The sequence below is a fragment of the Protomyctophum parallelum genome (assembly GCF_964188405.1).
Source record: "Protomyctophum parallelum genome assembly, chromosome: 5".
In the NCBI taxonomy this organism is placed as follows: domain Eukaryota; kingdom Metazoa; phylum Chordata; class Actinopteri; order Myctophiformes; family Myctophidae; genus Protomyctophum; species Protomyctophum parallelum.
In genome coordinates this window covers 7,037,340-7,063,977 of record NC_139702.1, presented here as the reverse complement: position 1 = coordinate 7,063,977, position 26,638 = coordinate 7,037,340, and the positions used below count along the sequence as shown (strand labels likewise).

The 26,638-nt window shown below is 42.8% G+C and overlaps 1 protein-coding gene across 2 annotated transcripts in view; it reads left to right on the top strand.

Moving 5' to 3' along the window:
* smc3 (structural maintenance of chromosomes 3) overlaps positions 1–26,638 on the top strand; it is a 40,385-nt gene that overhangs the window by 1,853 nt on the left and 11,894 nt on the right. For both annotated transcript variants that reach the window (XM_083765019.1, XM_083765020.1), the window contains exons 2-21: positions 575–650; positions 1,047–1,085; positions 1,343–1,410; positions 2,558–2,629; positions 5,198–5,277; positions 5,382–5,460; positions 5,989–6,106; positions 6,814–6,989; positions 7,319–7,399; positions 8,220–8,384; positions 10,211–10,332; positions 11,290–11,503; positions 12,489–12,592; positions 13,585–13,684; positions 14,596–14,756; positions 16,275–16,416; positions 17,434–17,584; positions 19,303–19,455; positions 23,860–24,011; positions 25,346–25,504. In XM_083765019.1, coding sequence (XP_083621145.1) covers positions 575–650; positions 1,047–1,085; positions 1,343–1,410; positions 2,558–2,629; positions 5,198–5,277; positions 5,382–5,460; positions 5,989–6,106; positions 6,814–6,989; positions 7,319–7,399; positions 8,220–8,384; positions 10,211–10,332; positions 11,290–11,503; positions 12,489–12,592; positions 13,585–13,684; positions 14,596–14,756; positions 16,275–16,416; positions 17,434–17,584; positions 19,303–19,455; positions 23,860–24,011; positions 25,346–25,504 — 2,412 coding nt within the window. The remainder of the gene's footprint in view (positions 1–574; positions 651–1,046; positions 1,086–1,342; positions 1,411–2,557; positions 2,630–5,197; positions 5,278–5,381; positions 5,461–5,988; positions 6,107–6,813; positions 6,990–7,318; positions 7,400–8,219; positions 8,385–10,210; positions 10,333–11,289; positions 11,504–12,488; positions 12,593–13,584; positions 13,685–14,595; positions 14,757–16,274; positions 16,417–17,433; positions 17,585–19,302; positions 19,456–23,859; positions 24,012–25,345; positions 25,505–26,638) is intronic.

Sequence of the window (26,638 nt, the reverse complement as noted above, 5' to 3'; positions counted from 1 at the left end):
CGGATACACAAACAGCTTGCTCACCCTCAAACCAGTGGTCCTTGAGGAGGTTTCAGGTGTTCCCCAGTTAAATGATGGAGAGTTGGTAACCAAATGGACCTTATAGATCTTTAACTCTTGAGAGCGCAAAATGAAACCAAATGGAAACTTACGGGGTCAGTTGTTTTCATTTTACCCTCTCGAGAGTTCAATTATTGTTAAACATCTGCATTTAATTTACCAAGATTATTTAGAAACCTACACAATTTGAGAATGCAGTAGAATTGTTATTTTGATCGTTTGCCTGTTAACTCTCCTATTGGTACCACACCAGTACAGCACGGAATTGTCGACAAAATCGTATCCAACGATAACAAAATATTCGTTCGTTTTGGATCTGAGGCTAAATCTCATCAAATAGTGGTCTAAACAATATGCTATAAAAAATAATTATCTGTGTATTTGAAACTATAGGATACCAGGAAAACCATAATCTAGCATTATGGATTGGGAACATAGGAATGACCCCAGTGTAGGACTGAATTACTTTGGGTGTGTGTGCTGCTGCTAAATCAGTGTTTTGTTTATTCTGCAGGTCATCATCCAGGGGTTCCGAAGTTACAGGGACCAAACTGTTGTAGACCCGTTTAGTCCAAAGCATAATGTCATTGGTGAGTGACACAAAATTGCCTTCACTGTGCATAATAATGAGCAAAAAGTAGTCTTCTGTGCAGAATCCCAAGTGTAAAAGAAAAACAAAGCAGTGGTATGTTTAAACAGCAAGTATCATCTAAGGGCCGATTCATACTCCTATTTTACCGCTGTTTCGGCGCTGTAGTGCCGAAATGATTTCGGCTCGTCAGAAATTTTCAGTAGCACCGAAGAGCCGACTTTATGACGGTACCCGCCCCCCCGAACCTCAAATGACGTCAAATTGTAGGCTCTAGTAGCGCCGAACCGACTTTTATTCGGCTCTAAAATAGGAGTATGAATCGGCCCTAAGCCTTCTGTTGTATTGTTTTGTGTGTGTAATAGTGTTTTTTGTTTGCTTTTCCTGTCGATTACAGTTGGACGAAATGGGTCAGGAAAAAGTAACTTTTTCTACGGTAGGTACTAGTAGTTTTATTGATTGAAAAACAAGGTGGCTCACAACATGATTTAAAATTACTAACTTGACAAAGACTGCAATGTGAATATTGAAGCATTTTAAAGTGAGATGTGAGCCACCTTGGTTTTTCATGATGCTGCGTTTTGGCTCAGCACCAAAGATGGAGAGACAGAGATGATGTGCATTATTTTTGTTTTATTTGAACAGTTTTATTGATTTACCTGACCCCTGGTTCGTTCTTTTTCTTCTCTTTAGCCATTCAGTTTGTGCTCAGCGATGAGTTCAGCCACCTTCGTCCTGAGCAGCGGCTGGCCTTGCTCCATGTAAGTATAGCCAGCAGTTCCCAAACTGTTTTGGCTGTGCACCCCCCCCCCCCCCCCCCACACACACACACACACACACTAGCATGATGCCATGCAGTTGAATTATTGCAAAATAAAGATATTAATTCAATAAATAACAAATATATACCGGTAGCCTAGCCTCGATACCCAGGCTTTCATTTCGTCTGCGCGAAAGATGAAAGCCTGGAAAAAGCCGTGGGCTGAACCAGTCTAAAAGTGGGAGTCAACCCTTCCGGGTGGGCGTCGCTCTAAATGATGTGACGTAGCGCTGCACTAGGGGGGAGAGGAGGGGCCGGGGGTGACGGACAGATCGATGAGATCCAATCAGGGTGCGCGCTTTTCTGAGGCGCGACCCTCCCATCTAGGCCAGAAATGTCTCTGCTTAGGTCAGGCTACCGGTAGCCTAACAAAAGGCAATATAATGTCAATAACTTTGGGAATATTCGGTGCATCCCTAAATAAGACCCAATAAATAATTACCCTTTTCATGTCACGCACCCCATAGAGTGTGCTCGCACACCACAAGGGGTGCACTCAGCACAGTTTGGGAAACCCACAATAGAGCACCGAAGTCCTGACGTAACTCGCTCATCCCGACGATTCCCCTGGTTCGCGGAAGTAATTTCTCTATGGAGAATAACATGGGGTGATCTTAATATCGTCTACTATAAGTGTTAGTATAAACAAGCTGTCTCTGCGTTATTGATAGGGAGGTGTCTCTGTGTCGTTTGCAACAGTCAGTCACTCATATATGATACAGTCTGCTTCTAGCGAAAATGTAACTAATTCAGCAGCAGTAACATTAGCGTTTTCTCTCAGTCAGTTGATTCTTCATATCCATATGAGTGAAGCGGCCGGGGTGACATGTTTATTTTTCAAACACAGTTGTTATATGAGGCGATCTAAAATCGCCTCAATGGGGATTTCAATGCAACTAAAAAAATACATGAACCTGGGGACTGGCGCCCTCTACTGAAAGTGACGTCAGACTTCGGTTCTCTATAGACAAATGTCAAACTCCCACAGAATTGTTTTAGATGGTTGACCAATATGATTATGCTGTGTCTTGTGCATTGATAAATGATTAATAAAATGATAAATAAAACATATTTTGTTTGTTTTCTAGGAGGGAACTGGGCCTCGTGTCATTTCGGCTTTTGTGGAGATTATATTTGACAATTCTGACAACAGGCTGCCGGTAAGATCTTTTCATTTCATTTCTATCTACTTAAATCTTCTGACGTCTCATAATATTGTTTATTTACTCATACCGGTATGTGCATCTTGCATTTTTTGCATCCATGCCATTCTCAAGATATTCTCGAGAAAAGCTATTATTGCAATTTTAGTCAAACACGAGATTTGAGTAAAGGGCATTAATCCAGCTTTAAAAATATTATTTTTACCTTATTTTCGCTTCTACGGCTGGACCCCATAGGACTCCCAGAGTCCCATGGTAGAAACAGCTTACATCCCAATCCTCTGTGCACGCTCGCCCGGTCATTAGTGTTTTTAATGCTCAGAATGGGATAAAGTACGATGTTGGTAGCTTACTAAAAGAAACATTTTCAAATTTTACCTATCATTTTATAATCATGGACAATTTACTTTGCGGTGGGCATGACCTTTGGGCAAGTAGAACATGACCTGTACTTGCCCGATGGGCAGGTGCAATTGAGACCTTAGTGTGTGTGTGTGTGTGTGTGTGTGTGTGCATCAGCGCTGGAAGGGGGGTGCGGAGGGTGCTCCAGCACCCCCTGCTGGTGGAGAGGAGAATCTTTTGACATGTCTATCAGAGCGTGCTGAATGCAGAATGCACAGCGAGTGAGTTGACAGATAGACACAACATGACGAGACAGCAAAAACCTATTGTAGTTTTACTTTCACCTGCACCAGGTTTAAAGAAATCTAATCCAAACAACAACACAATAAGAGTCACATACTGTTATTATGATTAACTCGGTTAACTAGGTCCTAAATAAGTCATTATTAGGCCAATTATACCCGAATAAGACCCGAAAATTTTCCCTCCCACCCTTCAGCTCCCCCTGGTATAAATACCTTCCAGCGCCCCTGTGTGTGTGTGTGTACCATAGACTGTAAAAAATATGGACAAAGCGTTCCCCGGGTCTAACATGGACGTAAAATGAAGCCTGTTATTCCTGCACTGTAAGTCGCCATCTTTCTAGATCCGTTTTGGCCCAGCTGGCCATTGGCTGGCTCCGTTTTGGCCCAGCTGGCCATTGGCTGGCCCAGACAACGAGGCGGGACTTCCCCCCTTCTTCTCCGTTGGTTTTTATTTTGACTCGAGTGGGAGGGGACTCCCGATCATAGACTGTAACGGTAGCCACGCCCCTCAGAACATACGCGACTTTATGGTCATTTTTTTAATTAATGGGACCATAATTTTCCAAAAAGAATATTATGACATTAGAAATGAGACTTTAAACTAGTGACTGGAAGCAGAAAGTATTCATGACCATGTTTATTAAGGTAATACAGTCTAGGTGAAGTTGGGCCCAAATTCATGGACTTCTATGGGGCTATGGGTTTTTCTGGGTCCAATGACAGCGCCACAACAGGCCATTATATGAGCTACGATTTCCTTAGTGGCTTCACAAAATATCTGTCTGACTGCCCCCCTGGTGTGTACATAACAATTCAGCAGCAGTGCTGATAAATCCAACAGCAGTACTGTTAACAGTTCTACTGCGTAACCCGTGTTCCCCGCTATTTAATCCAATATTCTACGCTGCCTAGATTGTCTTATTAGCTTTGGAGCATATGCCGAAGTATTTGCAGCTTTGATCCACGAAAATCCGGTGGAAATTAGTCAGATGGTTTGTTGTTGAAGAGAAAAACATAGTCCAAACAAACCCCTCGTTCACTTGCATTGAGCTCATTTTCCCAGAAGCCCTAGCAGCCCAGAGCATGGCTTGATTTCCGGTTTCGTCATCATAGCATGACGGCCTCGTCACCAGGTCCGCGACAAAGCCGCTCTTTCTTTTTAATTATTAAGAAAACGGCGAATAAAACAAATAGCGGGTTTAGCGTATTAAGCAGGGGGGAACGTTGGATTAAATAATTTAAAGCCCCCATGTGTTAAATGCATATATGAGATACACTGACATAATATTGGCTTTCAATGGATACCCAGTTTTCAGTAAAACGTTCCCCCAGTAAATTTAGGCCATTCCCAGCACTGTTTATTATTCTAATGTAGAAAGAGTTTAGTTTCTAAAATATGTACACCACTGATTTTGAAAATAAGAGAATAGGAAAGTGATGCATTTCTTGTGCAACAGTTACTCCTCATGGATGGAATAATTTTATGTACTTATCCTACTCTTGCACTGTGGAAAATGAAAATTAGTGTCTGCCCATTCGACAGCTGATGATATTATTTGTATCGATCTGACTAATACTTTATACTTTCCTATTCTATTGTTGCATTTGTCATTCCCATGGCAACCATTTTTTATATTTCTTTCAGACTTATGGAAGCTCTTTTTTTTGTGTTAGCACCGACAGTAATCTGGGACGTACTGTATGGCGGTTGTACTACGTGCTTAGATCACAAAAGCTTGTTCTAACCAGTAATTGCAGTCAGATTACATGCACTCTTCACTATGACTGAACGTACAGTACAGTAGCATGGTAGTTACACAATCCAGGTGAAAGCAGTCTTTTCTGTCACAATGATGTAACCATAATCACCATCCAGCTCTGTGTTTCCCGTTGACGCGTGGTAAATGCCTCCCCTCAGATCGACAAAGAGGAGGTGTCCCTCCGCCGTGTAATTGGGGCCAAGAAGGACCAGTATTTCTTAGACAAAAAGATGGTGACGTAAGTACTGCTGTCAGCCCATCTGCCATTGCAGGAAAACCATCAATGTTGTGAATGCATGTTTGTTTACATCTGTGGTTTTATCTGCTTTTCTTTCGTAACAGTAAGAACGATGTCATGAATCTGTTGGAAAGTGCAGGCTTCTCTCGCAGTAACCCGTACTACATCGTTAAACAGGGAAAGGTGAGTGTGTGTGTGCCTTTTTACTGTTGTATTACTCATGACATTAAATAATTCCCTCTAGTCCGTTTAATAAAGTTTATATAAACTGAACATAATAACAGTTTTATTTTAGTGTGGTGTGCATTGTCACAATATATTGGGTGATGTTGTAATCCTTATTTGATTTACATTGTGTGTGTGTGTTGTCTGACTTTATGGCAACCTTTGTGTCATTGTGTGCAAATGGCCTAGTGGCCTAGCGGTCCGGGCATCGAGCCTGACAGCGAGTCGCGGGTTCGAGTCCCGATCCCGACGACCTTTTCTGTGTGTCACCCCCCATCTCTCTCCCCATTTCCTGTCACACTACTGTCTAGTGTCTACCTATCAATAAATGCATAAAATAACCCAAAAAATATTTGATTTACAAGCTTGAAACGCGGTGTGTTGTGAACTTGTAGATAGGCATGCTAGGGAAGTAGGGATCAAGTGACATGGAGCATCCATACAGATACTCATCAGCATGGATTTTGATCTCTTGTTTTGTTGCAGATCAACCAAATGGCAACAGCTCCTGATTCTCAGCGTCTGAAACTGTTGAGAGAAGTGGCAGGGACCAGGGTGTACGACGAACGCAAAGAGGAAAGCATTTCCCTCATGAAGGAGACGGGTAACAGACATCTTTTAAACAGCATATTTGACCAGCTTAGACATAATGAATTCGGTTGATTTGTTTTGAATTCACATCTTGCTTACCGTGGTATGTACACACTTGGTACCCTAATTTCTTCCCCTCTGCACCATATCTCTTTGCTGAAAATAACCAATATACAAAGTCAACAAAGTGTCGTTCCGTGAGCTTGTAGATCTGCTATCCTGAATGTTTGCGTATTATGCCATGCCCAGCCCAGAACTAAAGGTACATGTGGTAAAAGTACATTAACTTGTTACCAACATCAGTACGTCTATTTAAACCCATTAAAACCGGGAAAGCTTCTGTGCTGTTTTAGATTTTAGCTATAGCAACATTATTTTTTCAGAAAACTCTGAAAAAATCTAGAACAGTGATTCTCAAAAAATAGCAGACGTACAAGCTCACAGCACGTCACTTCTTGCCGTGCTAGAGCTGCTATTTCAAAAAAAATCTTGAAAGTGCTTGAATTTAACAAGCATCTCTAACACGAGTCCCTGGCACAAAACATTTTCAGATGGCCAAATACATATCATTTTGAGCGTGCTTGGCACAAAATAATTTAAGAACTAGATTTAGAAGGAATTAGTAGAATCAGCCTCAAGCTGCAGTCTTAATGGGTTAATCATGCCAACTATTTAGAGGACAGCATACTAATTAAAACAAAACAATGTGTCCTGTCCCAGAGGGTAAACGAGAGAAGATCAACGAGCTGCTCAAGTACATCGAGGAGCGTCTGCACACCCTGCAGGACGAGAAGGAGGAGCTGGCTCAGTACCAGAAGTGGGACAAGATGAGGAGGGCGCTGGAGTACACCATCTACAACCAGGAGCTGAACGAGACCCGTGCCAAACTGGACGAGGTAATGACGTGCAAAGAGCCTTTCCATGATCTGGGGGAGTTAAAACCAGATTTAGGAAATGTCGCTAATGAACTGGCTGTTCACACATTTGATAATCTGCTTCTGTAAATTGTGAAATTAATGGTGCCAACCATGTTAATTCATTGAGATTTGTTTTTGCATTCAAAATATCCTCGGGCGCTATGACTCTACAGCTTTGCTTTTTGAGCGGTACTTCCATATAGACAAACTGTGAAGACAGTGGAGCCGCATGAAAGAAGTCTACTAAAAATGACACACAGTATGATGACCGTAAGACTGCAGTGCTTTTAATTTCTGTTGTTTTTCAGTTGTCTTCAAAGAGAGAGACCTGTGGAGACAAATCCAGACAGCAGCGTGACGCTCAGCAGGATGCCAGGGACAAAGTTGAGGTAAGAGAGTCAATGAACTATGATCCAGGATGTTCAAACCTTTTGACACCACATGGGGGCTGGAAAGGGGGCTTTGGGCCAGAAATGTGTTATGACAAATCATCAAAGCAACCGTTAACTTATTAACTCAGATGTAATCCTGCCAAAATATAAGAAAATATGGATGGGATTGGATGTAAATATTGATTTTGGGGGGGGGACAGCTGTCCTGGTATTGAGTTCAATGAGAAAAGGAATAAGTTGTCTTAAAAGAGATATAAGCACTGAGAAAATCGTAACATGCCACAATTCTCGAAAAAGTATGTCTGGTAAAGTTGTATGTATAATGTTGCACCCTACATGATGGTGTGATTTGATAGCCTGTGTCGTCCTCCAGAGCAGGGGTTCTCCACTGTGGGTCGCGACCACTCGGGGGGGATTAATTTGGGGGGCCAAATTATTATTTTCTGCAACTGAATGGCTAGAAAATGGAAAATGTAGAGTTTACATAGTACACACAGTGCATGCATAAACTTTCCTTAATGATTATATCTGGTTTCAGTATTCATATATGATATATTTTCTCTATTACTTAAGGTTATTTTTGCAGTCAGTTTGTATTGGGTTTGAGGAGGGGGGGGGGCGGAGCGAGGTGTCGCGCGACATGGCCAAAGAATTTCTGGGGGTCCCCCAGCCAAAAAACATTGAGAACCCAACCCCTGCTCCAGAGTACTATGGGCTATATTGTCATTTGGACCCTTGTTGTAATTAGACTAATGCTTACCTCATCCCTGCTTCAGCATAGCTATGGTCTTAGGCCTATCCCCCGATCGATTTGCAGGAGACTGAGCACGTCGTGCGAGAGATGAAATCTAAGATCTCGGCCATGAGGGAGGAGAGGGAACAACTCGGGGCGGAGCGCCAGGAGCAGATCAAACAGCGGACCAAGCTGGAGCTGAAGGCCAAGGACCTGCAGGACGAGCTGGCAGGCAACAGTGAACAGAGGGTACGGAAGCCTCCCGTCTGCGTCACTCGGCACAGATGACGCCGCACAAACAGTACCGTACACTACAGTCTCCATCTCTGCCCTGCTACACTTCCCTCATACATCTACGGATTCTACGCTATATGTAGAGCTGTCTATTTCTTACTTCTCCGGTGTCATTTGTTTAAATTGTAGTGTGTCATCAGAGTTGTTTAACCCAATCTGACCTGAGATCAGATTCATACGAGTTCTCCACTGGACACACACTGGTCTGATTAACCCATTCTGACCTAAGATCAGATTCTAAAAATGTCAGTCGTTCTTCGATTTTTCAAAAATAGCAGACCTACAAGCTCGTATCGCGCCACTCGGTGGCGCGATATGAGCTTGTAGATCTGCTATTTTTAAATAGCTAAAGCATAACATGATGCTGACACCAAAATGGGTGCCCGGTCAGAATGGGTTAAATTGCATTGTGTCATCAGAGTTGTATATTAAGCTATCTGGCTATAATGCTGAATCTGGCCTCCTTTTTGCTACCCTGTGTAGAAACCTTGTTTTCTTCTATTGCTTTAAAATATGTACTTGTTCTTCTCTGATTTCTCTTTACATCCTCTTGTTTGTTCTTCACCTTCATAACGTTTTTGCTCTTCTTCTTCACCATCCTCTTCTTGTTTGCTTTCCTCTGTCTACTCTACACCTTCTGCATTTTCACTCCACTGTCATTGTGTTACAGAGAGAAAGTAGTATAACAGTATAATAATTCCACTTTGAGAGAACATTTGAAATTGGAAAAACATCATATAATTTCCCCCTTCAGCAAATGGTCAGTCAGTCCTATTATTTAATCGTTTGTTATGATTAATTTGGATCATCAAACCAAAAACGCAGTAGTGCTGTATAATAAAAGAACATGAAATTACACAGATTCTTGCTAGCCATCTCCTTTATATATGTTTGTCTGGGCATGAGTTCAAAGGTACAGAGCTGGCACGGGCCACCGGCCGTATGGCTGTGTCACGTGTGAGAGAGAGAGGCTACAGTGAAGTAGCTAATGGTACATTATGCCTAGTTGGCCCAGCCCATGTGTGAACTCATGGGTCCCAGGAAGGCAGCATGACACACAGGCAGGCTGCTAGGTTGCTTGGATTAGGCCCACCTGGCCAAGGCTGTCTAATGTTGGCTAGGTTTCCTCAACACAGTGAGGAAGGGAGGCACCACAGTGTCATTATTAGCCCTTAATGCTGCTGGTTTCCATCTGATATGATGGACTCATCTCAGGGCATTACACACACGTGCATATCTGAAATCGATGGTCTAAAGATCATTCTGATCTTGTGCTGTATATTATGCATTCAATTCAGTCTTTATTTCAGTCTCTGATAAACACTGCATTGTTTCGGGATTCTGTCCAGGAGAAAGACATTATGTACAGTATCACCAGATCACTTGTTTACACCAAACCCTTCTTGTAGGACAAAAACGTCAGGAGTCGTAGAAGGCATGGCTGCTGCTCTTTACTTCATGCGCAGCATAACCTGCTCGTACAATTACTGCAGTTGAAGAGCTTATGTCAAAATGAGCAGAAAATGAGATGTGAACTCCCTGGTAACAGACAGGGATTGTCCCAAAGGACTGAGGCAGCTAGAGTTAAAAAAGAAACAATCGTAAACGTAATAAATATAATCTTTATAGAAATGTATCAGATGGGCACAATACTTATTGAACAATATATTAACACAGACTTTTTGCTACTCGCAGTGTCAGTCATCCAGTTTGCTTGCTGCAAGACTCATTCACTGACTTTCTCTCCATAACCTGTCCATCCTTTTTACTTCTCCTTCCAGAAACGCCTGTTGAAGGAGCGTTTGAAACTCCTGGAGAAAATTGAGGAGAAGCAGAAGGAGCTTCAGGAGACGGAACCCAAGTTCAACATGGTGAAGGAGAAAGAAGAGCGTGGCATTGCTAGGTAGGGATGACTCACTCACAGCTGTTTTTACCCAGTGGCAAACGGAAACTAAATGAGTCACTGAGTTCATATATTAACCACTAGTGGAAATAACCAATCCACAAGTTGTAGATCTGCTATTTTATACATTTCTGTTGATAATTTACACCTATAATGGCATGGCCAAATTATGGACGCCAGGTTCAACATTGTTAAGGGAAAGATCAGGAGGTGGACAAGCATGAGTTTGTTCAATGAAGTGGTACAAATGGTTGTTAATAAACATTGCTCAGACCGAGCAGGTTCTGTGGTCACTAAGTTGGTCTCGAGTCATTTGATTTTGAACTTCAACTCCGTTTTCCTGGTACCAGCCAGAAACATTCATTCTGCATCCTTAATCGTAGTTCCTAAAACAACTACTGACTGTCAGGGTTAAAATGTGATAAACCCATGATGGTAATAATAATAATAACCTGTGGTGTTTATCCCATTCTGACCGGGCACCCATTTTGGTGTCAGCATCATGTCGTGCTTTAGCTATTGAAAAATAGCAGATCTACAAGCTCATATCGCGCCACCGAGTGGCGCGATACGAGCTTGTAGGTCTGCTATTTTTGAAAGATCGAAGAACGACTGACATTTTTTAGAATCTGATCTCAGGTCAGAATGGGTTAATCAGACCAGTGTGTGTCCCAGTGGAAACCTCGTATGAATCTGATCTCAGGTCAGAATGGGTTAATAAACATTGCTCAGACCTAGCAGGTTCTGTGGTCACTAAGTTGGTCTCCAGTCATTTGATTTGAACTTCAACTCCGTTTTCCTGGTACCAGCCAGGAACATTCATCCTGCATCCTTAATCGTAGTTCCTAAAACAACTACTGACTGTCAGGGTTAAAATGTGATAAACCCATGATGATAATAATAATAAATAACCTGTGGTGTTTATTTGACAAAGCCTTTTCCCTGCATCCACACCAGACTGGCCCAGGCCACGCAGGAGAGAACAGATCTGTATGCCAAACAGGGTCGAGGCAGCCAGTTCACCTCCAAGGAGGAGAGAGACAAGTGGATCAAGAAGGAGCTGAAATCCCTGGACCAGGCCATCAATGACAAGAAGAGACAGATCGCTGCCATCCACAAAGATCTAGAAGACACTGAGACCAACAAGGAGAAGAATGTGGAGCAGTACAATGTATGTGTTAATGCTAATAATGATAGTACCGTAGTAATAAAAAAATAAGTATAACATTTCCATGGCGAACATCAGTATCTACTTGTGTACCTTTTACAATTACTAGACCGGTGCCCGGCTGTTACATTTACTAGACCGGTGCCCGGCTGTTACATTTACTAGACCGGTGCCCGGCTGTTACATTTACTAGACCGGTGCCCGGCTGTAGACCACTGAGTCGGTAACGATGGAAGTTGGAGATCCATGCCCCACCCGGCTTTGCAATACCCGTGTCACCCATCTGTTTGTGTCCCTTTTATGCCCATATATGGAGACTTCTCTATCTTTCTCTCTGAGTGCCTTTATTCCTATATATATATACTGTTACTGTATATGGATGTTGTGGTGTCAGGCCAGCTCCATATATGGAGCCTGGGCAGGGGCCCTGTCCAGATCCCGGGCAGAGGCCTTTTGTGGCGGTTTTGGACAACCGTGATTTCCGACCGACTCGACACCGGGCACTTATAGATACTGTATATGGATGTTGTGGTGTCAGGCCAGCTCCATATATGGAGCCTGGGCAGGGGCCCTGTCCAGATCCCGGGCAGAGGCCTTTTGTGGCGGTTCTGGACAACCGTGGTTCCGACCGACTCGACACCGGGCACTTATAGATAGATAGTGTGTACACTTGAACAGTTGCAGCCTTGAGAGTGAGAAGCATAAATGTATACAGTTATGCTAACGATCACTTGCTCATCCCCTGGTTCTGCCTGGTTCACGGAAGTCATTTCTCTATTGAGAATAACATGAGGTCATCTTAACATCGTTTCATATAAGCATTGTGGTCCAAAAATAATATAATATAATGTATAATAAAAAAATTACAATTTGCGCCCTCTACCGATTTTGACATCAGAATTCGGTGCTCTATTGTAAAGCATATAGTGTTAAAGATGTAAGATCAAAGCCTGACTTGGATTTGCCTGCCAATGCTTTGCTTCTGTAGAAACTCGATCAAGATCTCAACGAAGTCAAGACTCGCGTTGAGGAGCTCGACAAGAAATACTATGAAGTGAAGAACAAAAAAGACGAGTTGCAAAGTGAAAGAAAGTAAGAGATACTTCTCTCCCCCATCTCTTTGAAACTACATCTTCCTCCTAATCTCATGACTTACACACTTCCCTTTGATTAACACAAGTCACCACTCACTGTAGCGTCACTCAGTTCAGATCAGTCAACCCTGCACTTGGCATTAAGCTGGAAGGTTAAATTGAACACCCCCTTAGACCTAAATGCTGTTTCTGCGTGCCAACCTTGTTTCCCATATTAGAGCAGTCTCTTGAATGTCATCTTGCCTTTTCGATCCCTTTAAAGTTAACAGTGCACTTTATTTATATCACCATAGAAGGATATCTCCGTTACATAAACGGTTATTTGAGGGGTGTGTGATTTGGTAGCGCTTCAGTATCCCAAATACATAACGATGGAAGTTATTTCTGTTCTTTTATTTCCTTATACCAGGCTACTGAAAAGTGCAGAAATACTCCTACTCCTACGCACTACCAATTTAAGTAGATAAAATGTTAAAGCCCTCATTTCAGCTGCTCTTTTCCGTCAGTTTTAATATTGTGCTGGTGAAACGTTGAGGCTTAGTGGGCTCCGGTACTTAGTTACATGTCTGAGTGCAGCCTGATATCCTCCGGGAATGTCATTTAGGCTTTTCTAAAGACCCAGCTCATAAATAAAGATGACCTGCAGGCTGCAGGTCTTTAGAACACCATAAGTACTTCTCAAAATGTTTCCGAGAAAATGTTCCCTATTTTGGAGCACTTGCATTTATTCTTGAAAAGCACTATATACGTTTTCTATGAATATTGTAAATTTATAATGCATCCTATAACGCTACTCCAGTCAATTTCTAATAAAGTAAAGAATGGTGGGTTTTGTTCTATTCCTTTCAGATCACCTCAGAATTCCTAATTCCTGTTCATGTGGACATGGTTGTGTCAACTTGTGTGTGTGTGTGTGTGTGTGTGTGTGTGTGTGTGTCGGAGCTTGGTGTGATATAAACCGTGTGTGATTGGCTCTGTCTGTCCGCCCAGCTACCTGTGGCGTGAGGAGAACGCAGAGCAGCAGGCCCTGGCGGCCAAACGGGAGGACCTGGAGAAGAAGCAGCAGCTCCTCAGAGCTGCCACTGGCAAGGTCTGTGTCTTGGTGCACGATGGCATAACGTAACCACAGGAGTCCCACAGTCCCACAATGCGTTCACAGTACACAAACTCCAGTCACATAAGACGTCACTTACCGGGTAAATAATCCAAGAAATTATCATGCACACACGTAGACATTATCTTTGTCACATAAGACGACAGAAGCCAATGGCTTGGTGAGTATGTCAGTCTGCAGTCTGTCAGATGAAAGGATTCTGTTCAAAGTACTCTGGGCATTGATGTCTTTTTCCACTCTATTGGACTTACATCATGACTCATATTCTCTCCAGTTCCTTTCTCTACTCCATTAACTTAACGCCCTGAGTGGCATAAATGGTGGTCTCCGTCATATCAAATAGTTACGCTCAGTGTTCAGGACAGAGATTAATCACAGGACGGAAAATTAATGATATCATTACCGAGCGCACTGCTCGTGGTCCCCCTCCATTTTAGTGCACGAGAGGAAAAATCGTCAAAGTTGAATAACTCTTGATTTAAATCAATCCGTCCAATTCTAACCAAAGATGATGTTTTTGACGACCCATCGCGGTCCCGTTGCTTGTCGTGTTAGAAGTAATCATACTTCCCGTTGTTGTCCATGGCCTCGGGGGGTGCTTTGGCTACATCTAGCTACATCTAGCTACTTCAGCTCCAAGATGGCGCCTTGTGCACCTTGAAATGGGGCCCTGAAGAAACAAATCGCTGGGCGTCCTGATTTAATGGTTACAAATACCTCTGGGCGTTCTTCTAGGTGTTAATAGAAATTCTTACATTCTACATAACTGCAGTCAGAGAGGTTTTTTCTTTTAATTCTAACCTTTGAAATTATATTGAGGGATTTAAAAAACATCAAAGGACATAAAGGAAGTGGAACATTGTTTATTATCTTCATTATCTCTTCAGGCTATTCTGAACGGTATTGACAGCATCAGCAAGGTTCTGGAGCACTTCCGCCGGAAGGGCATCAACCAGCATGTCATAAATGGATACAACGGCATTGTCATGAACAACTTTGAGTGTGAGCCTGCTTTTTACACCTGCGTGGAGGTGACTGCTGGTACTAGGTAAGGTCTTTAAAAAGATCAATGCTCTACTGCAGAGGTTCCCAAACCACTGGTACGCGGACCGGTGAAGGTACGCCACTGTGTCCCCACTGGTACGCAAGAAGGGAATCCCCAAGTTTTCCCGACCATGCGTCACCAGGATTTTCCAAACAGCGGTTGAAAAGTTGTCTCAGTCGAATGAAGATGCCAAGGATTTATCAGCGGCGCGGCGTGACTGACTGTGGTTTATAAACAGCTGTGTGTACAACATCTGTGTTACTTCCGTGTTGCATAGCTTAACCCATTCTGACCTGAGATCAGATTAAAAAAATGTCAGTCGTTCTTTGATTTTTCAAAAATAGCAGACCTACAAGCTCGTATCGCGCCACTCGGTGGCGCGATATGAGCTTGTAGATCTGCTATAAATAGCTGCTATAAATAGCTGCTTAAATAGCTAGCGTGTCGTGTCGAGTGTCACATGCATATAAATGAAGCTTGATTTCATTAACCTGTTTGATTCCCATAGCTTTTTAATCTCATTCAAGATGACATCCAGACAGTGTATTAAAAATGAATCGGCATGCTATAGTATGTATCTGAAAACATTATAGCTTAGAAATAAGCCACATAGCAGCAAACTAGTCAGCTGGCCGACTGTCTGACTTGTAAATAAACAAACTTCATGCGTCACGTGTGTAGCAGAGCTACCGTCCCATCGCCTGAAGGGCTCTGATTGGTTCAGAAACGTACAGCCTTCAGTTTCAGGCTCAAACTTCAAAATAAAATGACCGAAATAGCCATTGCACCAGGTCTTTAAGTAAAGTCTTGCACATGTCCAAAGTCATTTCTGAAAAAGACATAGGCCTAACCTTTTTTTAATCATACTATCCTTGTTGATATAACATTGGCCATTTAGTCAATGATTGCGAATGCAGTGAGCCACTTACTATGACAGCAAGGGCTGAATGTCTGTGTGTCCCGCTGTTACACCACCCGCCCACCACCAGAGGGCGCAGCTGTAGCACACACACACACACACAGGGCGCAGCTGTAGCACACACACACACACACACAACCACACACACACGAGCTGCGTTCGCTTCCCGCGTTTGCGCGTCTTACTTGTATAACATGTGTATTAATAGCAGCGTGTAGGCTACTTGAGGCCAGTCAACTGTCTTTCGTGTTGTGGTTTGATGATGCGTGACCGCAACACAACCCCACCACCCCCCCACCCCCACCCAAAACCATGCCGGTCCACGAAAGCTTTCTGAACGGTCAGCCGGTCCGTGGTAATGGGTTGGGAACGCCTGCTCTACTGCACAAAACAGATTTTCTATTCTGCCACTATTCTGTAGTGGCTACTAAGAAAAATACTGAATGCTACAGCACTAGATGTGTATTCGGCACCGTCTTAGTTTACATGTTTAAATGCAGCCTTAGTCTCTACTGAGAATGTGGCTGACTTTTCCATTCATGTCCTTCTGGTCTTTCCCTTCTTTGGTGTGCCCTCTTCTCTCTCCTCCATCCTCCTCCCAGGCTGTTCTACCATATCGTAGAGACGGACGAGGTGAGCACCAAGATCCTCATGGAGTTTAACAAGATGAACCTGCCTGGAGAGGTCACCTTCCTGCCCCTCAGCAAGCTGGACGTCAGGGGCACGGCCTACCCAGAGACCAACGTATGTATGGGGCCATTGCTTCTCTTTTACAAAGCCATGAGCGGGAAATGGAGGGCTGTTTAGCAATTATTCTATGGATTACTTTCCCTATTCAATCGAGAATCAAGTTATTGTCTCCACCAGGCCGAATTCCGTGTGTCCGTGAGCAGCTAATCTCCGGCACCGTTAACCCGGTCGATGTCAAATTTTGCACACACACTCCCTGGATGCCAACGATGAACCTCTGCCCCAAAATTTCCAGAACCGTCTGTTATAGCGCCACCAGGAGGCCGCTTTGTGCAAAACAAGTTTTTGCATGCCAAATTTTGCACACACACACCCTGGATGCCAACGATGAACCTCTGCCCCAAAATTTCCAGAACGGCCTGTTATAGAGCCACCAGGAGGCCGCTTTGTGCAAAACAAGTTTTTGCACAGTACACCTACAGATTTTGTCCAAACATCACGCAAATTGGTACACAGTCTCTCTAGAGCCATTCAACGAAACGGGTCTTTCAGATTTCTCAGACTCCATCCTGATTGGTTAAGATTGGCTTCCAAAGTTCACAGGAGTGCTCAGTTTCAAACAAAATGCTGCAAATCATGAACACATCGCGTGATTTCCGTGAAATTGTGCACGCACATTCCCACTAGGCCGAGGAAGAAATGCCACATGAACAATTTCAACTCAGCCTCAAGGTGGCGCTATAACTGGCCGAAAAGTGTTTTTACCTCTAATTTACTTTTGTTGCCCTTTTATCCAACCACCAGATGAAGGCAAGCTGCAATGTCCTACATTCCTATCCTGGTGGAGACCTGTGCCCAGAAGGGCACTTTTTCTAGTTTTTTCTGTTATTAACAAATCTATGCAAAGCTATTTGCTGCAAATGTACACTTATTTTCGCCAAATGTTTGTCCTATTATGACGTATTACGTACAGAATAAGGGTTACTAAGTTTCATGTGGTTAATAAGAGATGCTGATGGTCTTGCTAGCCTGGTGCCTCATGCACATACAAACCTCCCTTTGTCCTTTTAGGATGCCATTCCCATGATCAGCAAGCTGCGCTACAGTGTACAGTTTGACAAGGCCTTCAAGCATGTGTTCGGGAAGACCCTGATCTGCCGCAGCATGGAGGTTTCCACGCAGCTAGCCAGAGCCTTCGCTATGGACTGTATCACTCTAGAGGGTATGTTGGTCCTTAGATGAGATTAGATAGACTTTGTTATCCCCGAAGGGAAATTGAGGCGTTACAGCAGCATAATGTGATAAAAAACATTTCACAATGCCACGCCAGACTTTACGGTCCTTTTGCCATCCCCAGTTCCTGCTTACTGATGCCTGTGTCCCTATAGCGATGACATCATGTGTCCCTTAGCGATGACATCAGGGAACGACAGTTTTCTACCTTTTGTTCTGCTTTAACCCTCTAAGACCCGCATTAATTTCTACTTTAAAAAAATAGATTTCAACCTCACTACTACTTTGTACTACTAGGACTAAGACTAAAAAATATGTTAAAAAAATAAAGTTTGATGAAAAAATTATAATAATTATATAATAATTATATAATAATATAATAAATTACCGGTAATAATTTACATTTGGGGGATATCTTTCACAATAATGAATAAAACATGTTCTAGACATTCTAATGATCACAAAAAAACATATATTACAATTATTGTACCTACTTTTATTAGGGTAAAGGTCCAGACATTTTTAATTTGTGTGAATTTCAGCCTCTGTGGGGGGTATTTATATGCAAATATCATGACCAATGGCATTGAAATGGCATTGCAATGAACATCACTGATGACGTTTAGGTGAAAAAAGAACAGAAATTCTTTTTTTAATTAAAATAAAAGTGTTGCTAAAAAGCAACGCTGGGTCTTAGAGGGTTAAGGCAGGATTCCAGAAGAAGAAGGGAAGATATAACCTCATTGGTCATAAAACCAAATAATATACCAGATAGAAACACAACAGACAAATATGGACATACTTTATTTGTTCATTTAGACGGGACAATGCATATTAAAGGTATATTCAGTGATTTCACTCAAAAAACCTTAGGTTTTGTTTTTGGCTGTGGGACCCAGCCTTTCGTCCAATCAGGATAGAGAGTCAAAAACGAAACCTAAGGTTTTTTGACCCCCAGGGGTTAACTGGGGACAGGGAGGAACTCCTTATATGGCCAGCACACTCTATAGTAGGGAGGACTATCACAACAAAACAAAAAAATAAGTGATATTTGAATTAAGTGAAATCACTGAATATACCTTTAATTAATGGACATTACATAAATGCAATGCAATGTAAATACACTGGATTTAGCAAAAATGCTATACATAATCACACAAGACCAGGGCTGACACAGGACCATGCATTGAGGGACAGAGTTCTTACAGTATGCATTATACAGTACAGTCTGATGTACGTCAAATATGCAACAAATGCTGTGTGAGTGTGGCCACAGGACGTTGCGTGACAAAAATAATCGATGTACAAGCTAACAATACATTATTGGCTTGTAGTTCTTTTTGTCACGTGACAGCTTTGCTGGAGTCTGTCTTGGTGCATTGATGGCACACTGGTGTGAGAGCCCACATTATTGCACCATATCATTGCTATAGCCCTGGAAATGGGGTGAAATACTTTGGAAAAGTTTTGAAAATTAATTGTTAAAAATATGTGTGAACCCGTGACATTTCGGATGATCTATTCTAGCGAAACCCATTCAAGACGGAAACCCCTTTTGGTGTTTTACCCCTTCAGGACGCGAACCCCTTTTGGGGTTCTTGTTGCTATGTATTGTACACTATATTAGCAACATAACATTTTGTAGTTTTTGAATTAATATTTTGAACATTTTCAGAAAACTGTTTGGCCCCATGATCCCCCATGCAGGTGACCAGGTGAGCCACCGCGGAGCTCTGACAGGAGGCTACTACGACACCAGGAAGTCTCGCCTGGAGCTCCAGAAGGACATGAGGAAGGCCGAGGAGGAGCTGGGCGAGCTGGAGGCCAAGCTGAACGAGAACCTGCGCAGAAACATAGAACATATCCTTTATTTGTGTGATTAGCGCCGTCAGAGCGCCAGCCATAAACATTTGCCACCCACGTGCATGTATTTAACTGAATACATTACCTTGTAAGTGACGCATACTGAGCTACACAGGGTTTACTTGTGGTTTAATATTTCGCTTGCAGGAATTTCTTGTGAAATCCTGTATGGTAGGTAAGAAAGTAGGTAGCAGGGGGGGGGGGGGGGGGGGCACGGTGGCACAGTTGGTAGCGCTGTCGCCTCACAGCTAGAAGGTCCTGGGTTCGTATCCGCTGGGGACAGAATCACATCACATTACAAGTAACATGGGTGAAATTCTTGTTTGTGCAGGCTCACCATAGAATTAGATTTTCACCAAAGAAAAACTAAGTGCATAGTACCGGTACATACATGACTGATCTACATGTTACAATATGTACAGTATGCATATAAAAATAAATAATAGTGATGTAGCCTACTACGTGTATATATAAAGTAGTCTCTACTAAAAGGAGACCAATTCAGTTCAGTCTGTGCAGTGTCACCAGACCTAGTTCTTGTTCAGCAGTCGTCTGAATTGTTGACAAGTAGAAACTGTTCAAGAGTCTGGAGGTGCTGCTCTTGATGCTCATGTAACGTTTGCCAGCCGTGGGGGCGCTGGGGGCGTGCTCTCTCCTCCACGTCATCAGTGCTATTTGCATGTTCTCCCCGTGTCCCCTTATGCCTTATGGTACGCCTTATGGTACGCTCTCAAAATACATGCAGTAATCCTGGTCTCTATACTGCCTGATGGAGGTGAAAGGAACTGGTTGAAATAACGTGTTCCTTCCACGCGATACGTCCAACCGGGCAAACTCCCCCCTGTTAGGTGAAAAGAAGCGTCTTTTCTCATGTATACAAGGAAGCATGAGGTCAGTCCATTGCTCTCCCCAGGTTGGCACGATTACATTAGATTGACCGTTTACAGTACAGCTTTCAGCATGAGCTGCTTTGCATGTCAGATATAGACACTATATTATGTCATACACTTTGAGGACCGTAGTGTCAAATACTCCGTTTTGATCCCACAATGCTTTGTACAACCACAGCTGAACTAACTCCAGGTATAACATTAAGCACAGGAAATCTACCGTCCCTTTTCTGTGGCCACAATTCGGCAAAAACAAGACAAATCTACAAGCTCAATGATTAGTTGTTGTCTTTAAACGCCTCTTCTTTAGTGAAGTCTGAAGCGGTTTTCAACACAGTGCCAGGCATTACTCATTCTCTGGCGCTGGGCGTTTAGGCACAGTTGTTTTCTACTAAATGCGTCATGCGGCGCTCTCAAAAGCTTCACTAAATTGCTATCTGATTCTGACCACCATCTTCCACCTTTGTTTGACGTCACATTATGATTGACGTCACATTTAAGGTATCGGGAGTCGGATGCAAATGTCAGTTGAATACCTGTTACCTAACGGCACCAAAGAAAGGGAATAATATCAATCTGCTTAGTGATGTGACTTTCATGTGTAAAGTAGGAGATTGAACGAGTTGTATATGGATACAGTGACATTGTGACATTTAACAAACATATTGGTATGGTATGTTCTTAATCTCATATGCCTTTTTTAAGAGCTGAAGAAAAATCCATAGCACTAGTGCACACCCATTTTAATTTCACAATCCACTCCTCCTGTATATGCAATACTGCAGTGTATATTTATATTCTGTGTATTACATGATTGTTTCAGAGGGCTTAAAAACAGTGTTGCCTGGCCTATATTACACTGTGGTGACTGACACAGGCAGTCTGGCTTTTGTTCATGTGGTGGATTAAGGATTTTAATCCGTTCAGGTTATGTAGCTACCTCAACCGCCGCGGGGCAAAACATGGGCTGAGGACGTGGAGTGGGTCTTTTCAGGCCAAGGATGATTAGAATGTTGGGTTGCAAAGGCCAGAGTCGTGACTCACTTATGTTAGAGTTGGAGAGACAGAGGGATCAGAGGGGATTTGCATGCATGCAGTTCACTTCCGTACTGGTCTGCTTATCAGCATGTTTGTGCTGCTGTGCACCTGTTTATATGTAGCAGCTTACGCACAAATAACCTTTTGTGTGTTTGGTCAGCAGGTACGTCATGCCTGGCTGTAGTGTGTGTGTGTGTGTGTGTGTGTGTGTGTGTGTGTGTGTGCGTGCGTGCGTGGGTGGGGGACAGCTTACTCAGTGCATGACATGATGACAGCCCTTAACTTCTGCAGAGGTGAGGCAGAGCACAGATCAATTATTTAAAAGCACGCTGCTGTCCATGATCCACCGCTGCCCTTTAGATAAGCACAGGATTACAGTGGTGTACCTCGTACACCAATCCCTGCTATTCCCAGCTGCCATCTTAAAGCTGATTTATGCAACTGCAAGTGTGGCAGACTTTGCCAGACTATGGCAACAATTTTCCAAAAATACATGGTACTGAAAATAATAGTAAGTAACAAGTAAATTACTAAGTGCAAAAGAAATTCACTGACATTGATATGATACATGCATATACCTACATAATTTCACAATTTCCCTGGGTTACTGAGGCAGGATAGGAATCTATTATGCCATAAAAACAAAATGTAAAAAAAAATACAGAATATAGGAATTGCAGAATATAAATGGATTCATAAATTAGCAACTGAAGATACACAATCAACATACTTTATGCAAATGACCAAAGTATATACTAATGGCAGTATATTTACGCTACACTTTGTGTGGTGAACTTTAGCTAGATATCCAAAAAGCCAGTTTGTGCAAAGATTGTCAAAAGAAATACCGGTTGTGATCCGCTAATTTGGGGTTAGTGTGGTCCTTGTTCAGAGCTCTGATGGCCTGAGGGAGTCTCTGTGGTGGCTTTGTGGGGTAACAAGACTACTCGCCCCGTTTCTGTTTTCCTCCCAGAATCTTCCCCAGTGAGGGGTGGGAGAGGCTGGACAGCAGACGGCTGGATTTTGAGTTTCTCTAACTATAAACTTTCATGACAGCAGAACAGCCTAAGTACAAATATAATTTATGAAAAGCTACTACAGTGAAGTCTGTTCACAGAAGTTGTTGTAGGATATGTGGGGATTATCTGACAAGGTACCATTTGAGGGGGCAAAACCTTACATAATACTAAATAATACTAAATTGTTTATAGGTTCAATATAAGTCAAATAATATAGCCTTTCCACAGGAGTATCTTTTTATATTTTTCCAAAAAGAATACAAACATTCCTTTTCCAAAGTATTCCTTTGTGGCAGCGTAGCCGTAGGTGTTTGTGGGGGTCCTTCATAATCCTAGCTCCTGGCTGGAGCACCTTGGGTCCTGCAGGGAGTGAAGTGCCCGTGTTTGCGCTCGGCTGACCGCACCACACACTACAGACGGTGCTCTCTGGTCCGGAGAGAGGAGCTCATACCAGACGGCGATATTATCCCCGTCGGAATGCTCTGTGTAGTAGCAACAAAGGATTTCAGGATGTCCTTGTTCTTTTCCTCAGCCCTGAGCTGTCTGTCTGAGTGAGGTGATGGTGGTCTCAGGTTCCACAAGGGCCTTTCCGTGTGTGTCAAGTTTTTTGTTATATTTCCCTTTGGCCTTTTATTTTCAATTTCAGTTTTGAACTTGCAGTATATGATGACCAGGTAGCTGTATACTATCATGCCCAGGGACTTGAAGGGGGCTATTTAACCAAAGGCTACAATCTCCCTTTAAGAAAATCATATTGTAACTGTAACTTTGTATCTCCATATTTAATCTTATGTGGTGTTTTTATACTTAGTCATGTGACAGTGTCAAGCAAAAGTAGCTCACGTGTTGAATCATGACGCATCATGATCTTGTAAGATTTCCGAGGATCAATAAACCTGTCTGTTAGATTAGCCTAATGCAGTGTGTGTGTGCATCTCACTGTAATCCTCTGTTCTGAAGTCAATCATGAGGAGAGAGGCTGCCCTGGGATCCACAATCACATTACTGATGCCTTTTGGTGGCCGCACCCCATAGGAAAAATCCAATCAGACTCATTGTGTCTTTGTAAAGGAGTGGAATTGAGATGTTACAAATATTTATGCCCCCACATACAGTAGGCCTGTCACAATTATTAGATAATCGCCTGATCGCAATTATTTGTGTTTTTTCACTAATCGTTTCCATCATCTGTATATTAAAAAAACAACAACCTGATGAAATCATTATTTCCACATTGTCCACACTCTTAAACACTTTGAACCTGGAGCACATATTTTGTGCATTTAGGGCAAACCATATTTTTTTTCTTCATGCATTACATTTTCTAAAATAATATCTACAATGTTCAATTAATCAGCAGCTAAAATGTCATAATCATAATCTTGTGCTCTACCACACACACACACACACACACACACCTTGCCCTATTGTGCTTCCTTAACATGCGGCTGCACGCATCAACAATGAGATCGACCAGCTGATGAACCAGATGCAGCAGATTGAGACGCAGCAGAGGAAGTTCAAAGCTTCCAGAGACAGCATCCTGTCAGAGATGAAGATGCTGAAAGAGAAGAGGCAGCAGTCTGAGAAGACGTACATGCCAAAGGTAACTGACATACATACATACATACATACAGACAGACAGACAGACAGACAGACATACATACATGCCAAAGGTAACTGACATACAGACAGACAGACAGACAGACAGACAGACAGACAGACATACAGACATACATGCCAAAGGTAACTGACATACATACAGACAGACAGACAGACAGACAGACAGACAGACAGACAGACAGACATACATACATACATACATGCCAAAGGTAACTGACAGACAGACAGACATACATACAGACATACATGCCAAAGGTAACTGACATACATACATACAGACATACATGCCAAAGGTAACTGCTTATTATTATTATTATTATTAAAGGTAACTGCTGGCTGACACAGACACGTCTTTTCTGGTGCCAATCAATCAGACGGGTTAACCCTCTCTGAGCACAAGCTACCAAACGGTGGTGGTGGTGGTGGTGGGCGGCGGCAGAGTGTTGCACACGGAACGGAAGGACATGTAGTTGACTGAGGCTACTGCTGCTTATTATTATCACAACATAAAGTTACATCATGATTTCGACCTAAATGGCATATTGGCATAATATATCAACAAGGAGAGGATGATATAAAAAAAAGATTAGCCTGATGAGTCGACCATCATCACTCATGTAAATAACTTTATTTATACTTGGACAGAGTGACGCATTAGGACTTTGCATTGCAGAAGCCAGTGTCACTGATTATTTTCCGGTCACATGATCCAAATGTGTGACTCATCCTACCGTGTCCGAGGGAAACTCTTAAAAGTGATCAAAAACAGAGAATTAAAGGTATATTCAGTGATTTCACTCAAAAAACCTTAGGTTTCGTTTTTGGCTGTGGGACCCAGCCTTTCGTCCAATCAGGATAGAGAGTCAAAAACGAAACCTAAGGTTTTTTGACCCCCAGGGGTTAACTGGGGACAGGGAGGAACTCCTTATATGGCCAGCACACTCTATAGTAGGGAGGATTATCACAACAAAACAAAAAAATAAGTGATATTTGAATTAAGTGAAATCACTGAATATACCTTTAAACAATGAAAACATAACATCGACAGAAGTAGCAGCGAAATGGTTACTCTTAACCAGACATATGCTTGTTATACTGAAGTGGAACAGCTGTTTTTGTTTAATTCTGTGTGTGATTATAGAGAAACATTTTGAAGAATGGCCAACAAATTATCACCCTTTATACTTAGAGAAAATAGCTGATATTGTAAGTATATAAGTTCACAACAACTTTTCGCCGAATGTTCGCACCCAGAATAGGGGCACTAGGGTTCACAAGTTTTTAATAATGTCTTACCTGATGTCTCTGTCCTCCTAGCAACGTAGTCTTCAGAGCCTAGAGGCCAGCCTGCATGCTATGGAGTCCACCCGGGAGTCACTGAAGGCTGAGCTGGGGACAGACCTGCTGTCCCAGCTCAGCCTGGAGGACCAGAGGCGCGTTGATGACCTCAATGATGAGATTCGTCAGCTCCAGCAGGTATGACCAGGGAGGGCAGCTGTCCTGCACTCATTGTGAAAAGTTCAGTGTAAAATGGGACATGTAAGGTTGAGAATATTTGTTTTCTCATGCTGTCAAACCGTGCTATTATTATTGGGTATGTGCAGTAGCAGGATTAACGCATTCTGACCGGGCACCCATTTTGGTGTCGGCATCATGTTATGCTTTAGCTATTGAAAAATAGCAGATCTACAAGCTCATATCGCGCCACCGAGTGGCGCGATACGAGCTTGTAGGTCTGCTATTTTTGAAAAATCGAAGAGCGACTGACATTTTTAGAATCTGATCTCAGGTCAGAATGGGTTCATCAGACCCAGTGTTTGTCCAGCGGAAACCTCGTATGAATCTGATCTCAGGTCAGAATGGGTTAAAATAAATAATAATAAAAAACGTGGAAAGAAAGGATTGCAGGGGCCTGGAGGGAACTAATGCAAATGTCACAGGCTGGATATATTAACACCGTCCAGGTGTTGTTTAAAGGACAGTGTTCTGTCGAGCTTCACTCCAAGGTATGTCTGGGAGGACTGTGACTGTAGCCGGGCATCGTCAACCATGATGTTAATTTCACGGGTTGCTTCCCTGTTGTAGAGGTGGAACGTTGTTGCTACAGTCTTCTCGACGCTGAGCTTGAGGCGCCTTCTACTGCTTCCCAGGATGGTTTGCTGAGCAGGACCGCCAGGTCGTCTGCGTAGCCGCACTTCCTTGATGTTGTTGGGGGTAGGTCGTGGATGTAGATGTTAACCCATTCTGACCTGAGATCAGATTCATACGAGGTTTCCACTGGGCACACACTGGTCTGAATAACCCATTCTGACCTGAGATCAGATTCTAAAAATGTCAGTCGTTCTTCGATTTTTCAAAAAATAGCAGACCTACAAGCTCGTATCACGCCACTCGGTGGCGCGATATGAGCTTGTAGATCTGCTATTTTTCAATAGCTAAAGCATAACATGATGCCAACACCAAAATGGGTGCCCGTTCAGAATGGGTTAAATAACATCGGTGCCAGCACTGAGCCCTGCGGGACGCTGTTCCTGAGCCTTCTCGCCCTACTATTTTGGCCGTTGCTGGTGTGGAGCCGAAAGCTGCGGTTGCTCAGCATCTCCATGATGA